At 44.2% G+C, this 18,513-nt stretch overlaps 1 protein-coding gene across 4 annotated transcripts in view; it reads left to right on the top strand.

The window, feature by feature from the left end:
- Nucleotides 1-2,536: 2,536 nt before the first annotated feature.
- LOC133484108 (uncharacterized) overlaps nucleotides 2,537-18,513 on the top strand; it is a 68,105-nt gene continuing 52,128 nt past the window's right edge. Inside the window, exon 1 of one of the 4 annotated variants that reach the window (XM_061786231.1) lies at nucleotides 2,537-2,829. In XM_061786231.1, coding sequence (XP_061642215.1) covers nucleotides 2,641-2,829 — 189 coding nt within the window. In that variant the 5' untranslated portion in view covers nucleotides 2,537-2,640. The remainder of the gene's footprint in view (nucleotides 2,830-18,513) is intronic. The other 3 variants (XM_061786228.1, XM_061786230.1, XM_061786229.1) reach the window with 3 other exon arrangements.

The raw sequence follows: 18,513 nt of genomic DNA, 5'->3' as shown, positions 1-18,513 counted from the left end.
TGAGAGAATAATGGAACGGGAGATCGACAGGCGGATCGGTGCAGCGTCTGCAGTGATGCGGACTTTGTATCGGTCCATTGTGGTCAAGAAGGAGCTAAGCTGAAAGGCGAAGCTCTCAATTTACCAGTCGATCTACGTTCCTACCCTCACCTATGGTCACGAGCTGTGGGTCGTGACCGAAAGAACAAGATCCAGGATACATGCGGCCGAAATGAGTTTCCTCCGCAGGGTGTCCGGGCTCTCCCTTAGAGATAGGGTGAGAAGCTCGGTCATCCGGGAGGATCTCAGAGTAGAATCGCTGCTCCTCCACATCGAGAGGAGGCAGATGAGGTGGCTGGGGCATTTGATTCGGATGCCTCCCGGACGCCTCCCTGGTGAGGTGTTCCGGGGACGTCGCAAAGGGAGGAGACCCCGGGGACGACCCAGGACACTCTGGAGAAACTACGTCCTTCGGCTGGCCTGGGAGCGCCTCGGGATCCCCCCGGAAGAGCTGGATGAAGTGGCTGGGGAGAGGGAAGTGTGGGCGTCCCTGCTAAAGCTATTGCCCCCGCGACCCGACCCGGATAAGCGGTAGAAAATGGATGGATGGATGGATAAACATCAAATGAGAGTCCGCCCGGATTGACTTTCCAGTTCCCATCGACACCTGCGGGTGGCGCCTAGCGCGCACGTTGGGATCCATCCATCCATCCATTTTCTGAGCGGCTTATCTTTACTGGAGCCTATCCCAGTTATCATCGGGCAGGAGGCTGGGTACACCCTGAACTGGTTGCCAGCCAATCGCAGGGCAAACATATAAACAAACAACCATTCGCACTCACATTCACATCTACAGGCAATTTAGAGTCTTCAATTAACCTACCATGCATGTTTTTTGGGATGTGGGAGGAAACCGGAGTGCCCGGAGAAAACCCACGCAGGCACGGGGAGAACATGCAAACTCCACACAGGCGGGGCCGGGGATTGAACCCTGGACCTCAGAACTGTGAGGCAGACACTCTAACCAGTCGCCCACCATGCCGCCGCGCACGTTGGGATATTACGCAAATAGTTTGTTGCTGCATTTGCATCCCATCGTCGATCGGTCCCTTTTGGCCTGTTGTGAGTTCAAACGAAGAAAAGACACTTTGATGACTGAAAACCAAGATTTCGAGGGGACCTGCTAATTACTTTATGGTCCAAAGTGTCTTGTTGTGGTTGTCTCACAGCAGGACGGCTTCGAAGGCTGCATTTTATCAAACCGTGGGGAGCCATTGTGTCACCTCCATTTGCGGGGAACATGTCCGCTACAACAACTGTGTGTTTTCTAATTTACTAAATAATTGAATCTCAAAATAAGAGCAAGTAAATTTTTAAAAAGTATTACGTGTTCAAATAAAGTGCTTAACTTCAGAATAATTATTTGAAAAAACTAACAAAATACAGATCATACTTCATGTTTTGATCATATGGGTAGAAGCAAAATCATGCATTATAAAAATGCATTGTTTATCGATAGAGGGTTTTCCAGAATTTTGAGGTCAACTTTAGGGGTGCGTCTTATACATGGGTGTGCAATATACATGATAAATTACGGTACTATAGATCAGTCAGAAGATCCAAAATTGCATTGCTGAAGAGACGATATATAGCGATAATTTTTGTTGGCATTTTAAATTGTCTCCACAATCGGAAAAGCCTTCATTTTGCCTGTGCATTTGGCAGAAACAATCCTGGTTGCACCCAGTTCAGCTTCCATATCAGTTTCTGTGTGCAATCAAGTGTGCTTAGTTTTTTGCAGGTGGAAACTTTTACTAAATCAGGCCCTCAGACAATTAATAATCACAACAATCATAATAATGTTAATCTCTCCCACTGTCAATGAAATCAGGTGTAGCACAACTACAAAATTGAAATTTTAACATCTCTTGGATCAAATCTCAATAGACGAATGATGTTGCGTGATGCCACACAAGATGAATTAGCTAATCTATGGCTCTCCTATTTCTGATAGTGCTTGGTTTGTTGAATCTTACCCGTTTATGTCTGTGATACAAAGAATAGATCAATTAAGACTGTAGTCACTATTGTATGTTTTGGTAGGCATACCAAATTTTATAACCAGAAAATGTGTTGTAGAAAAGAACAAGAGGTGACCTGGAGAAAAGGAGTCCTATACACTAAGGAGATATGAATATACAGAGTCATGAATGTCTCACAGCTTTGAAGGATTAATATAAGGAGTCGCTATGACAGCCAGGGATAGTCAGTAGTTCCAAATAAATAAAGCATTGGGAACAAACAATGGAGCATATGACTTTTTATCAAAGCTGTTATTCTTCTTCCAGTGCTTCCATGTCTTATTGTGTGTCACATTGCATATGTAGTTTGTGTTTGAAAGCAGAAAGTTATGAGTTATAATGAGTTTTTTTTCTTTCTCTGAGCTCATTCAAAGACTTTAGTTTACAAACCAATTGCAGTCCAATATCGACATGATGTATGTTGAATTAGCATGTATATTGAAAAGTGATTTCTCCATTTGCAGGATTTTGTTGCATTTGCTGAACTTTCTCCTCAGTGAGTGAATGGGAGGAGGTGCTCATAAGGCAGAGGCGGTGAGAAATTCTCAGCCACCCTCCCACCCATGCTGTCTGTGGATGGATGGCGGTGGCAACAAGCAGCAGAGATCAATGTCTCTTCAGGTTACTGCAAGACAATCTCAAAGTGTCTGGAGAAAGATTCTACAAGGCTGCACAACAACCAGGGCCCCATCGTTGGGCAAACGCTGAAACTTGCTTGCCTTTTCACCACAGCCAGATGAACACACACGTGCTAGACTTTATAACTAAGGTAAGACTCAGATTCAACAATTTCCTCAGCATAGTGAGTTAAACAGTGTGCACCTTGCTTCATTTGAAGCAATGGAATTTTGCCTCAGAGACACAGGTATTTTTGAGATTGTAAGTACAAACAATAGTTGCTAGACAGATATGATCATTTTCAGCAACCAGCATCTCTCCTCACCCAGTACAGAAATGTGAAAGTAATGATTACTGGAGAATATTCATTTGCATCCCTATTTAATGTCAAATATAATTGTTTTCACTTGGTTTATTCAAGAGGGCAACCTACAAAGTATTGCTTCTTAAATCACAAATATTATGTATCTGGTCTAACCAGTTTTCTGTGAGTTTCTTCTCTGTTGTTTTTTTTTACATTAATGTCATCTGTGGCTTGCTTTGATGAGCTTTTAGCCTCAGATGTTCATTTGTGTGAAACTTAACAGGGGATAAAAGTAAAAATAGAGCTTGAAGCTTGACCCCCCCCCCCCCGGGAAAAAAAAAAATAATACAAGGATATTGTTAGCTTTGATTTCAAGAAAAAACAGACAGTGCTGAATAATGTCCACATTATAAGTGCCTCAAAGATAAAGTAGATCTGTATTTTCAATTAACGCATGGACTCCAAAAGGCCTTTGAAGATGTATGAAGCACACTTATCTATTATGCTCAAATGTAGTGCATTGGGAAAGTTGATGAAGCACTTAAATTTAGTACTGCTTCCCCCCAAAAAAAATCAGGCATGAGGACAAAATGTTTTAGAGTAGGACATCCTCCTTTAAATTACATTTAGATCCTCTGGGTAACCTTGATGCAGTATATATTACTACAGTAGGTCATTTTCATATAATTTGATAAATAACGGTAAAGAGTCTAAAAAAAAAAAAAGTATATAATGTGGCAATTATTTTTATGCCGCTTTGGTTTTATATGGGTACATGTCTCCCATGCTGAATCAGCCACGCTTAAAGTCCTCTTTTCAAAAAGTGATTGATTCAAAATTTTCGGTTTTCATAGTAAAGGTAATCCTTATTGACAGAGCAAATGGTGGTGGCCCATTGAAATACACTTCTTTTTACAAAGGTAAAGACAAAAGTGTATCACGGTAAAGACATAATCAGCTTCATAAAAGTCATGTCAGTTGCACAATATACCTGTGTTGCCCTGCAAACTCTGCGGATACAAGAGCATTATTCATCCTGACTACTCATTAAACTCATACTGTCGATCCCTCTGGTGTATTGGAACAAAATAAATAATCTCCAGTTCTATTCACGGTAAAAATGTGTTTACATGTTTACTGAGGCCCCATAGAGAAAATATTATTTCCCAAACACTAGAAAAATTGGGCGGCACGGTGGTCGACTGGTTAGAGCGTCTGCCTCACAGTTCTGAGGACCGGGGTTCAATCCCCGTTCTCCCCGTGCCTGCGTGGGTTTTCTCCGGGCAACCCGGTTTCCTCCCACATCCCAAAAACATGTGTGGTAGGTTAATTGAAGACACTGAATTGTGAGTGCGAATGACTGTTTGTTTCTATGTGCCCTGCGATTGGCTGGCAACCAGTTCAGGGTGTACCCCGGCTCCAGCACTCCCGCAACCCATGTGAAGATAAGCGGCTCAGAAAATGGATGGATGGATGGACTACAAAAATTTGGTTTGGTCAAATATGGCCCCTTTAAAATACACGTGTCATGGAAATGGCATATAGTAAGCAATAGGAGAAAAATCCTATAGAGCCCCAAATTTAATTAGCATTTTCAGAAAACATGTAAATCATGGAATTTAATTCCGGACATCTCACGGTAAAGACATTTGGCATTAACAGTTTGAACAATTTTACTTTTGAATAATTTTCTTTCTCAGAAAAATTTATGACCTTTTGTTAGATAACAACTGCCATAAATTCACGCACTCATATCAGTAATTGATTTTCAATAGGAAATTCAGTGGGCCATGACTTTAACATTTTTAGATCAAATTATATGAAAAGGACCCTAATGCCGATTATTTCAGTTTTTATTGTTTTATTTGTAATTAAATGCCTTATAAGGATATCTTTGTACCGCTCTCCTAATTTCTGCACTTAACTGGCAACAGCAGATGCAACAGCATGGCAATATGGCCATGAGTAAGTCAACTTCATCAAGTTATCTGCTGTATTTGCTCCTTCTACTCTCAGTATTTCTCTTGCACTTCCGTTCGGATGTTACGCTTGGTGTGGATTGACACATTATCCGCCACATTGTGCAGTTTATTATTCAACTCATTTTTTGAATTGGAACTGAAATCACGGGAGGATTGCGGCTTTTTTGTTGTTGTGTCTTTTTTTTTTTCCTTCTGTGGTTGATAGTTTTCAGCACTTTCTCATGCATAGTTGGTACTGATGTTGCTGTACACTATTCCAATCTATGCCTCAGATTAAGCCTGCACTGTACAACCTGCTACTATGTGGAGGACTATCTCAGGCACCTATTTGCAAAGCCTCGCTCACCTGCCTGTTCTAGTCTACAGTGTTGGTGCTAAGTAGCTGCTCTTATGCTGTCATGATCATGACCTGCTGTTCCAGGCTGGGCCTTGTCTAATCACTGATGGAGAATCTGTCTCTGTATCATTACTAGGTGTGATAATACGTCATTGTTTGAAGTATAGATTTTAAGTTGGTTTCTATATGAGCCAATTGTTGCGTTAAATAAGACTTATAATAAACAAAAAACAGATACCAAAAACCAAGACACTTATCTGAAGAGTATTCTTTTAATGAAAAACATTTTTCAATGTGATTAACACCTTTTCAGTTGACAGCAGGGTCTGTTATTGTTTATCAGCTAAACCACTCCTCATATTGATATCCTTCTTTCATCAAGGATCCATGTGGTCACTTCATTTTTTTTTTGAGGGCCCAAAATTGTGTCAGTTTCAGACCATTTTTCTCATTAATTTATTTTGACAATTGTATATGTCCTAGACTGAACTGAGAATGATAAAAAGAGGCCACATTTATTTTTTAGATTAAAGATAGCACAGACAGTGGATGTCAAATAATACCATCACTCTTTTAAATTCCACAGATGAAAATAGGTCAGCACTGTAACCCTGTTTATTACATATTTTCAGCACATTATACTGTGGCAAGTGAGCAATAAAGGGAAGAACAGAAGCAGTCTAATTGGATGCATTGTCAACACTATGCTCAAGACACCCTGCATCACATAATTCTTGCGTTATTGATTGTGTGATTCAATGCAGAAATGCAAGCCCCTTAATTACCGATCAGAGGTCTGAAAGAAATTATCTCATTTCTTTTTAGCCCTTTATCTTCTCTTATTGGTTCCAAATTAATACTTTTCTGATTTTGTCTTCTTTTGTACAACCCCAATTCCAATGAAGTTGGGACGTTGTGTTAAACATAAATAAAAACAGAATACAATGATTTGCAAATCATGTTCAACCTCTATTTAATTGAATACACGACAAATACAAGATATTTAATGTTCAAACGGATAAACTTTATTGTTTTTAGCAAATAATCATTAACTTAGAATTTTACGGCTGCAACATGTTCCAAAAAAGCTGGGACAGGTGGCAAAAAAGACTGAGAAAGTTGAGGAATGCTCATCAAACACCTGTTAGGAACATCCCACAGGTGAACAGACTAATTGTGAACAGGTGGGTGCCATGATTGAGTAGAAAAGGAGCTTCCCTGAATTGCTCAGTCATTCAGAAGCAAGGATGGGGCTAGGTTCACCTCTTTGTGAACAAGTGCGTGAGAAAATAGTCCAACAGTTTAAGGACAATGTTCCTCAACGTACAATTGGAAGAAATTTAGGATTTTCATCATCTACGGTCCATAATATCATCAAAAGGTTCAGAGAATCTGGAGAAATCACTGCATGTAAGCGGCAAGGCCGAAAACCAACATTGAATGGCCGTGACCTTCGATCCCTCAGGCGGCACTGCATCAAAAACCGACAATGTGTAAAGGATATCACCCCATGGGCTCAGGAACACTTCAGAAAACCAATGTATAGTTTGGTGCTACATCCGTAAGTGCAACTTGAAACTCTACTATGCAAAGCAAATGGCATTCATCAACAACACCCAGAAACGCCGCCGGCTTCTCTGGGCCCGACCTCATCAAAGATGGACTGATGCAAAGTGGAAAAGTGTTCTGTGGTCCGACGAGTCTACATTTCAAATTGTTTTTGGAAATTGTGGATATCGTGGCGAGGCCCCGGGGGCGGATGAGATTCGCCAGGAGTTCCTCAAGGCTTTGGATGTTGTAAGGCTGTCCTGGTTGACACACCTCTGCAACATTGCGTGGACATCGGGGACAGTGCCTCTGGATTGGGAGACTGGGGTGGTGGTCTCCCTTTTTAAGAAGGGGGACCGGAGGGTGTGTTCCAACTACAGCGAGATCAGACTCCTCAGCCTCCCTGGTAAGGTCTATTGAGGGGTGCTGGAAAGGAGGGTCCGTCGGGAAGTTGAATCTCAGATTCAGGAGGAGCAGTGTGGTTTTCGTCTTGGCCGTGGAACAGTGGACCAGCTCTACACCCTTGGCAGGGTCCTCGAGGGTGCATGCGAGTTCGCCCAACCAGTCTACATGTGTTTTGTGGACTTGGAGAAGGCGTTCGACCGTATCCCTCGGGGGGTCCTGTGGGGTGTGCTTCGGGAGTAGGGGGTACCGAACCCCCTGATACGGGCTGTTCGGTCACTGTACGACCGGAGTCCAGAGTTTGGTCCGCATATCAAGCAGTAAGTCAGACTTGTTTCCGGTGAGGGTTGGACACCGCCAAGGCTGCCCTTTGTCACCGATTCTGTTCATAACTTTTATGGACAGAATTTCTAGGCGCAGCCGAGGCGTAGAGGGGGTCCGGTTTGGTGGCCTCAGTATTGCATCTCTGCTTTTTGCTGATGATGTGGTTCTGTTGGCTTCATCAAGCCGTGACTTCCAACTCTCACTGGAGCAGTTCGCAGCCGAGTGTGAAGCGGCTGGGATGAGAATCAGCACCTCCAAATCTGAGACCACGGTCCTCAGTCGGAAAAGGGTGGCCTCTCCTGCCCCAAGTGGAGGATTTCAAGTATCTTGGGGTCTTGTTCACGAGTGAGGGCAGAATGAGATTGACAGGCGGATCGGTGCAGTGTCTGCAGTGATGGGGACTTTGTATCGATCCGTTGTGGTAAAGAAGGAGCTAAGCCGAAAGGCGAAGCTCTCAATTTACCGGTCGAGCTACATTCCCACCCTCACCTATGGTCACGAGCTGTGGGTCATGACCGAAAGAACAAGATCCAGGATACAAGCGGCTGAAATGAGTTTCCTCCGCAGGGTGTCCGGGCTCTCCCTTAGAGCTAGGGTAAGAAGCTCGGGAGGATCTCAGAGTAGAGCCGCTGCTCCTTCACATCGAGAGGAGCCAGATGAGGTGGCTGGGGCATCTGATTCGGATGCCTCCCGGACGCCTCCCTGGTGAGGTGTTCCGGGCACGTCCCACCGGGAGGAGACCCCGGCGACGACCAAGGACACGCTGGAGAGACTATGTCCATCGGCTGGCCTGGGAAAGCCTCGGGATCCCCCCGGAAGAGCTGGATGAAGTGGCTGGGGAGAGGGAAGTCTGGGCATCCCTGCTAAAGCTACTGCCCCCGCGACCCGACCTCGGATAAGCGGTAGAAAATGGATGGATGGATGGATGGATGGATAATTCCATCTATATGCAGCATAACAGCTAAACAGCTAAATGCTGCTTCACCGTGTTTGCTTTTGACTCTCTGCTCTACTATCTGACCTGAGTCTGCAGATCGGAGCTCTACTGGGTGTATATTCCATGAGCATTTATGTAAGGTAGTCAGGACCTAGTGATTTATAGACCAGTAGCAGAACTTTAAAGTTCATTCTATAGCTAACTGGGAGCCAGTTTAGAGACTTTAGAAGTAGAGTTATATGCTCTGATCTCTTTGTTCTGGTCGGAACCCGAGCTGCAGGGTTCTGAATGAGCTGCAGCTGTTTAATGCTCTTTTGGGAAAGTCCAGTCAGAAGACCATTACAATAGTCAAATCAAATCAAACTTAATTTATAGAGCACTTTTCATACAATGATATGCATCTCAAAGTGCTTTACATAGTTAAAATCAATCTCCTCCCACCACTCTTCCACACAGATACATAAATGCTCATGAAAAATGTCCCCTTTTTATTTGGAGTCCCCTCTAGTGCCTGAGTCCCCCATACCCTGCACTCACAAGCGCGCACACACACACACACGTCCACACATATTCATCTATTAATCGTCATTCAATTCAATCAGCACTATTTTACTGTATAACTAAATACTATTGATACAGAGTAAGTTATTTGTTAGGCATCAATGACTTTGAAGGTCTAGGTAATGGAGAGGATCTGCAAGGAGGAATGGCAGTGTATCCGTAAATCCAGGTGTGAAAAACTTGTTGTATCATTTCCAAAAAGTATTAGCTCAAAAGGGTGCTTCTACTAAATACTGAGCAAAGGGTCTGAATACTTATGGCTGTGTGATATTTCAGTTTTTCTTTTTTAATAAATCTGAAAAAATTTCAACAATTCCGTTCATTCGGTCAATATGGGTGCTGTGTGTAGATTATTGAGGAAAAACACTAAAATGACTTAAATGATTTTAGCAAATGGCTGCAATACAACAAAGTGAAAATTTTAAGGTGGTCTGACCAGTTCAGGATGTACTCTTGCCCGATATAAAGCTGGGAAGGGCGCTAGCACACCCTAGTGAGGATAAGCGGTTCAGTCTGCCTCACAGTTCTGAGGACCCGGGTTCAAATTTGGCCTCGCCAGTGTGGCGTTTGCATGGTCTCCCCTTCCCTGCGTGGGTTTTCGCCAGGTATGCCGGTTTCCTCCCACATCCCAAAAAAAACCATGCATGGTAGTTATTTGAAGACTCTAAATTGCCCAAACATGATTTTGACATTAATGGAAGGCTCTAAATTGTACAAAGGTGTGAACGTGAGTGTGAATGGTTGTTTGTTTACACAGTATGTGCCCTGCAATTGGCTGGCAACCAGTTCAGGGTGTACCCATCCTCTCGCCCAGAATCAGCTGGGATAGGCTCCAGCACGCCTGTGACCCTTGTGAGGATAAGCGGTATGGAAGATTAATGAATAAATACTCAACAGAATTCATATGAGTAGTTAACTTTTACTTATTCAGGAAAGATAATAGTTACCCCCAAAAAAAGTACTTTCTAACAAACAGGGATAATGTCAGTGGTTTCAATCAACAAATGTTTGAAAACAAATCAAGATACAGAGGGAAACTTCTTCAATTGTTTTACAATTCAACAGGATTGGTATTCAGTGAACTCATAGAACTCATATGGAAGACAGTCGTGAGGTATCTTCTCGGTCTAGGTCACGGGTGATCACTGTTCCTTTCTTATCACTTACACAGTGGCCTTGTGTTGGCTGGCCATTGAGGTCACACTGGAAGTTTGGTTACATTCCAAAATTTTTGTCTTTGTATAATAGTCCAAATTCCTCATCAAATTGTGGTTTTAATAACTGAAACAAGATCCTCTATTGTATTAATAATTTCTATGTCCTATGTCCTTAGGGCCTTCTATTTTGACTCATAACTGTACCACTATTGTTGTTTGGGGTGTATTGCCCTCAGCTCTCGGGACAGAGAGAAAATACATTGGGAAAGTTTGTTAATTGCTCATAAGTTTACTTACTTAATTCGTTTACTTACCAAAGGCTCACTGATGAGCTCATTTCTAATCTTTTTTCTTCCTTTTTTTTTTAAACCTGTCCTGTTCAGCTGCTTGGCTTTGCAGAATGGTGGATCTGTATGCCTATGTGCTGGAACAGTTTTGCTGCGCAACAGGGAAGTTTGAAATACTCCATCCATCCATCCATCCATTTTCTGAGCCGCTTCTCCTTACTAGGGTCGCAGGCTTGCTGGAGCCTATCCCAGCTATCATCGGGCAGGAGGCGGGGTACACCCTGAACTGGTTGCCAGCCAATCGCAGGGCACATACAAACAAACAACATTCGCACCTACGGGCAATTTAGAGTCCCCAATTAATGCATGTTTTTGGGATGTGGGAGGAAACCGGAGTGCCCGGAGAAAACCCACGCAGGCACAGGGAGAACATGCAAACTCCACACAGGCGGGACCGGGGATTGAACCCCGCTCCTCAGAACTGTGAGGCTGACGCTCTAATCTAACCAGTCGTCCACCGTGCCGCTGAAATACTCCCTCTGCTTATTTTATTATTATTATTATTTTATTTTTTATTCTGATGTTTATTGAAAATGCAGCCAGACAGAAAAGGGTTTTTGGGGACAGAGAGAGCGATAGAGTGGACAAGGGGAGTAGAGGTGGGAACCAAAGAAAAACAATAGTGAGACAGTCTAGATATTTGAACACAAGTAACCTTACAACAGTCATTTGTAGATGGGGGGAATAAGAGGAGACACCCGGTGAGGACATGTTATAACTCACCAAGAGAACTGCTGCTTGGCTTTGCCATTCTAATTGGCTTTGCAGAATGGTGGATCTGTATGCCTTTGTGCTGGAACAGTTTTGCTGTGCAACAGGGAAGTTTTAAATACTCCCTCTGCTTGTTTTTTTATTTATTTTTATTTTTTTCTGATGTTTATTGAAAATGCAGACCGGACCGGAAACCAGCACAGATGTGCCAGTGAAGTAAGAGGCTAGACTCCTGCGGGTCCGGCCCGGCCCGACAGGCCGGCAGACCACAGAGAAAAGGGGGGAAGCCCCTCCCCACCCTCGGGCTAATTCCGACCCCCCTCCCCCCAAACCAACCATAGCCCAGTGACCAGAACAGAGCCAGAGTCCCAAGGCGGGAGGCGCCGACACCCACCATGAGCCCCAAGTCAGCTGGGGACCCCACACAGCCTGAAGGACAGAAGGGCGACGACCATGGTGGCACACCATGAGGGAAGAGGAGAGCACAGGCCCGGGACGCAGTAGCACGGCCCTCAAGTCCCCAGTAGCACGGCCCTCAAGTCCCCACCCGGAGACCAGGACGAGAGTGTGGCCAACGGGCACCACCCCGGCACCCGGAGACGGAGAGCAGCCCCAGAATCAGCATCCCCCAGGAGGGCAACATGGACACAACCATACCCAAGAGGAGGAGGGGGGTAGACGTCCAGCATCCCCATAGGCCAACCTCGCAGATCCAGAAGGATAGGAGTTAAAATGCATCCAAGTGACCCTATGGCGTGCACAGGGGTCTGAAAAGACAAGAAATGATTTGGTCACTCTTTGCTCATTTATAATCCGATCCAACAATTCATCTGTCACAGAATACACCTGACACCTTCCTCCACCTGTTCCAACGTGTTTGGACCCATGTCTTTACTTGCTTATCACACTTCCCATTGCTCTGGACTGTTGACCTTAAGTATTTTAAGTCCTCCACCCTCACTATCGCTTCTCCATTTAGCCTCACTCGTCCCCTTCCACCCCTCTCATTCATGCACATACTGTATATTGTCTTACTTCTTCATTCCTCTCCTTTCCAGTGCATGCCTCCACCTTTCTATGTTTCGCCACCTGCTCACTATAAGGATAATTCAAAATGTGTAGGTTAATGGTTAATAACAGTCTATGTAGCTTCCACCTTAGAGGTTGTGGGGATGCTTGGATGTGTTAATTCATTTTTGGGTTGAAGTTTCTTCTTGTGTCCAATTCTTATTTTTGTTGCTGCTGTATTTAAATTTCACACCGGTGTTTCAGATTCAGAGGGAGAGCGAGAAAGTTTTTGATGTGGCTTCTGGGTGGGATGTGCGTGGAAGTTTATTTATTCTGTTGAAAGTAACCGCTGTGAAACAATCATTAAATAAGTTATTGATTAGTATACCTGCCTTACAGATTGACAACTTGTCAGTAGGTGTGAATGTGAGTCTGAATGGTTGTTTGTCTATATGTGGCCTGCGATTGGTTGGCGACCAGTTGAGGATCTACACCACCTCTCACCCAAAGTCAGCTGGGATAGGCTCCAGCACAACCACGACTCTACTGAGGGTAAGCGGTACAGAGAATGGATGAATGATCTGATTCACCACTCCCTTCCTTCATTTGCTTCACCTCAGCAAACACAGCAGCACTCTGTATGCTAGCTGCTTATTCACAGAGCTACTGTGTCCCCCTGTATGTCCGGACCTTTTACCACATGACATTGAGGAGGAATAGTTATATCGAGGATTGAACAGACTCAGTCTGAAAACAAAGGAGAGAGCAACGAGAGAAAGAATTCAAAGCAAACAGCAGCAGCAGCAGAGGCCAATGTTGTCTGCTCTGTGCCAAACACACCCTCACACCAAACTATCCTTTTTTGTTTTTAGCAGCCTGCTCTTACCCTTCTTTCTCTCTCCCTTCTTTCTCTTCTGGGAGTCTGATTTGTCTTTGCTGGGAAAATGATGCTTCATTGCTCACATTTTTCTGTTCGTCTTATTTACATGCTTGACCTGCCCACCCTCAAGGTGTGCGGATTCTCCCACAATGACTTCTGCCACCAACCCCTGTGTGTACCCGGCTAGTTTGCGAGTAACAGTTTGAGAGTCATGGCTCATTGACGTCTGCAGGAGGGTTGGAATTCCCGCAATGTGGAGTTTTGCTGCGTAACGCGAATGCCATTGAAATCCACCTGGAAGAAGAAGAAGAAGAATCACCTTTTATTGTCATGAACATGCATGCATGCACACGAAATTTGTTCTCTGCATTTTACCCATCACAGTGAACACATACACATATTAGTGGAACACACTGGAGCAGGGGGCAGCTGAAGCGCCTGGTGAAACATGTCACACTCCAAATGTGAAATTAACCTTTGTAGCGGATACAGATGTTCATCATCGCTGCAATTTTGATGACGTGTCCACCGCTGCAGCAATACTGTGCTCATGCCTCAGTGCTGATGATACGCCTTCAGCAGCATATTACACGTTTTTGATTTTTGACAGTGTGTCAAAAATCAAAGCGATAGTGTGACACTAAATGAGCGGGAGGAGCTCATGCTCAACCAGTTCAGCGCACCAGCTGGAGCGCGCACTGTGGGGCGCGCTTATGCACCTCAACGCCACAAGTGGAAGACGTGGCAAATAATTACTGAACAGTATATTCAATAAAACATACATTGTGTGGTGACATTGTCTGTTGACAAGTTAGCCAATCAGTGTATTTCTTGCGACGTTGTCATATGTCACATGGGTTACGCGGCCAATCAGGTGCTTAAATACTGTAACACCAATTATGGCCCGCGTGCCGCTAGTTGCCGACCTCTGATGTAGGTAGTCTCAGGCACTGATCTAGTACGAATGACATCCCCATGTCATTGTTGGATATCCTTGTGAGGTGAATCAGGGAGGCGATATCATGCTCGTTCTGGGCATACAGCTTGATGTCATCCATTTAGAGGAGGTGACTGATTATTGTTTAACTTCTCCAAAACCACTTTTGGTTATGATCTGACTGAGGAAGTTCAGGGCTATGTAGAACAGCAGCGGGAACAGATCTCCTTGGAATATTCCACATTTGATGTTCACCTGTGCAACTGGCTTTGAGTTGGCCTCTAGAGTTGTCCTCCACAGCCTTGTTGAGTTTTTTTTATTAAGTTTCTTAGGATCCTGTTGATTTTATACAGTTCTAGGCACTCCTGTATCCTTGTGTGTGGCATCAAGTCGGAGACTTTCTTGTAGTCCACCCAGGCACTGCACAGGTTGCTCCTTCTGGTTTTACAGTATTTGACGATTACCCATGTGCAGAGATGAAGAAGGCATTTAAGGACAAGGAGCGAGAATACCTGCAGGAGATCTCAAACTTCAACTGTGGTTTCAGTCTTTGGGGGAAAGAGAGGACCCATATGCCGACTCATTTTAGGTGCTATAATGCTTCCACGTGGTGCTGAGGGAGATGTTAAGGCAGAAGTTTGATTGCCTTCTGAGGGTTCTTGACTGTCTGACCTTGGGTTAGCCATTCTGGCTGGGTCCCAGATAAGAGCAGCTTTTTCATTTGTGCTGCCAGACGTTCACGGAGAGCAATTAGCTTCTTTAGTCAGCATGAATCATGTTAGGCCCTGGTGTTGTCCAGCGTTTCATCTTTGACACTTTTGCTTGATATCTGCCGCTGTTATGCTGTGCTGTTTGTTCTGGGAGGTTGCTGTGCTCTGCTTGTAGGTCTGCCAGCCATTGGGTGTTGGTATTGTGAGAGATCTCCATCTCCCAGACACTCTTGCAGTATTTCTGTGTCTCAACATTGGCTGGGTCTGTTTCAGTCATGCTACGTTGCCACTGAGACTAGACCTTAGCTGGGTTGTTGGAGAACATTGTATTTATTCTCCTGGCCTTTACCTCTCTCATGTACCTTTTCAAGCAGGCAGCTGAGGCTGTGAGTCTCTCTCTCTCTCTCTCTCTCTCTCTCTCTCTCTCTCTGTCTCTCTCTCTCTGTCTCGCTGGTTATTTTCATTTTCTAATGGAATTGCAAGGGCACATTAGCCAAAATATTATAACAATCAGAATAAAGACGATAAAGAGACACACAGAAGAACAGAAATTTGTCACTGATTTCATTAAAGGCATATGCACATACTTCTTCGAAATGGATTTAACATATGGTCCCTCATAATGTCCATGCACTCAGTAGGGGTCAAAGGATGTTGACTTTGAGAAGTCATGGAAAATTTTCTCCATGACACAAGAATAATGACACATATATCCATGCCTGTGCAGCTGTGAAGAATTTCATGTCCTCAAAAAACCTGATCTCGAAATATTCAATCTACTAGGACAACACACATAAATATATATATATATATATATATATATATATATATATATATATATATATATATATATATATGTGTGTGAACAAAACTGAAGCCATATATAACAAGTGATGTATGGAAGACATTCCATGTAGCATCAATTGAAATGATAAAAGCTTTACTGGTGGTCCGAAGTTTTCTTTTTAATCTTTTTAAGTCTCCAACATAACCACTGCCCTCATGGCTTCTCTCACTAAATCTATCAACACCTGATGAGGTCATTTCTAATCTTTGTTTTTTTTTTGTTTTTTTTAAACCTTTCCTGTTCAGCTGCTTGGCTTTACAGAATGGTGGATCTGTATGCCTTTGTGCTGGAACAGTTTTGCTGTGCAACAGGGAAGTTTTAAATACTCCCTCTGCTTATTTTATCATTATTATTTTTATTTTTATTCTGATGTTTATTGAAAATGCAGCCAGACAGAAAATGTTTTTGGGGGACAGACAGAGGGATAGAGTGGACAAGGGGAGTAGAGGTGGGAACCAAAGCAAAACAATAGTGAGACAGACTAGATATTTGAACACAAGTAACCTTAGAACAGTCATTTGTAGATGGCGGGAATGGGGGGAGACACCCGGTGAGGTCATGCAATAACTAACTAAGAGAACAAGATAACAGAGGACAGAAAAGGGCAGGACAGGATGTGGGAAAATGAGCAAAGCAGTGCAACTGACGAGTGGTGCGGTGGGATTATTTTTTAGTGTCCGAACACCTGTAACAACCTGTGAGTGGATATGTTAGCATAACCTGTGCTGTTGTTAGTGATCCTAGCACAAATAATTAAAGACTATTGTGTGTCTATCGAATTTATTAGTGAATGAACGCCATATCACATGCATGTTAGTCAACTGGTGTATGGAGTTGCTGAGCCGGCACATCGAGGAAGGGTGAGCCCGCCCAACCCCACCCACAAGGGGGACGCCACCGATCCCCCAGGACCCATGTAGGTCCTGAGCCCAACTGAAGCGCCCTGACGTGTCTCAAAGGGAGGGGCAAGGGAATTGGACCATCGCCCCCAACACCCAACCCCACACCCCACCCAGCCGTGGCAGCTAGAGACAGCCCGACTGGCCGGCAGACCACGGAGAAAAGGGGGGAAGTTCCTCCCCACCTCAAACCAACCATAGCACAGTGACCAGAACAGAGCTAGAAGGTGGGCCGGACCAAAGTGGGAGGCACTGACACCCACCATAAGCCCCAAGTCAGCTGGGGACCCCACATAGCCCGAGGGAGAGAAGGGCGACGACCATGGCGGCGCGCCCCAGGGAGAGGGAAGTGGAGGACACAGGCTCAGTAGCATGGCCCCCAAGTCCCCGCCTAGAGACCAGGATGAGACCCCTGGAGTGGGCCCACCGGGCACCACCCCGGCAGCTGGGGACGGAGAGCAACCCCAGGATCGACATCCCCCAGGAGGGCAACATGGACACAACCATACCCAAGAGGAGGAGGGGAGAACAGGCCCAGCATCCCCAGAGGCCAACTTCGTAGATCCAGAAGGATAGGGGTTAAAATGCATGCAAGTGACCGTATGCCGTGCACAGGGGTCTAAAAAGACAAGAAATTATTTGGTCACTCTTTGCTCATTTCTTATCTTATCCAACAATTATTCTGTCACAGAATACACCTGACACCTTCCTCCACCTGTTCCAACTTGTTTGGACCCATGTCTTTACTTCCTTATCACACTTCCCATTGCACATACTGTATTGTATATCATATATGTCAAACTCAAATTTGGCCCACGATGTAATTATATTTGGCCCACAAGACCATATCAAATGTGTATTAGAGCTGCCCCGCCAGTATACAGCACATGCGTCACTAATATTACAAATCCCAGAATGCTTTGCTAGTGTGTTGGCCTATCAGTCTAGACCGGCGAGCGCCCCTTCCCTTTCTGTTGCAGTCTTTAGCGACTATGCTACCAGCCTCCTCGAGAAAATTTACACTTCCCCTTCCCAAAAATGGCCAAACGAAAGATGGAAAACAGTTAACTTCCAAGACAGGCGGGAGGCAGATTAGCTGTTCACTAAAGTAAAAGACAGACCTGTTTGTCGTGTGCGAAGCAACATAGCTGTAACAAAGAATAAACATAATTGAATTAATGTTTTTTTAATGCCCTTTTGTCAACTCCAAGGCAGGGACTGTTAATAGTTTGAAGTTTGGATTTTTATTGAAGCACATTCTTATTTTTTTGGGTTGTTTTGTTGTTGGCCTTTGAAAAAGAAAAAAGAAAAGAAAAAAGATTTACATAAAAAAGAAAGTAGTTGGAGAGAGATAAACAGAAGATAGAGGGACAGAAGAATTCATGTTATCTATCCATCCCATCCATTTTCTGAGCCGCTTATCCTCACAAGGGTCACGGGAGTGCTGGAGCCTATCCCAGCTATCTTCAGGCAGGAGGCAGGGTACACCCTGAACCGGTTGCCAGCCAATCGCAGGGCAAACAAATAAACAAACAACCATTCACACTCACATTCACACCTACAGGCAATTTAGCGTCTTCAATCAACCTACCATGCATGTTTTTGGGATGCGGGAGGGAACCGGAGAGCCCGGAGAAAACCCACGCAGCCACGGGGAGAACATGCAAACTCCACACAGGCGGGGCCGGGGATTGAACCCCGGTCCTCAGAACTGTGAGGCAGACACTCTAACCAGTCGTCTACCATGCCGCTCATGTTGTCTATTTAAATACAAAACAACAAACAAATACCACTGATGTTTTGATTTCTCGTGTTTATAATATTAAAGTTTGTTTATTTCAGATTCAGTGTTTAAGCAAAATTTAAGTTTGTTGTCATGATAAACTGTAACGTTACATTACATAACGCTTCCTACAGAAGGGAAACATGCACGTCGCAGTGATT

Source organism: Phyllopteryx taeniolatus, chromosome 9 (genome assembly GCF_024500385.1).
Source record: "Phyllopteryx taeniolatus isolate TA_2022b chromosome 9, UOR_Ptae_1.2, whole genome shotgun sequence".
Lineage (NCBI taxonomy): Eukaryota > Metazoa > Chordata > Actinopteri > Syngnathiformes > Syngnathidae > Phyllopteryx > Phyllopteryx taeniolatus.
Note: the sequence above shows the minus strand (reverse complement) of the source record. Positions and strands in the feature narration are given on the sequence as shown.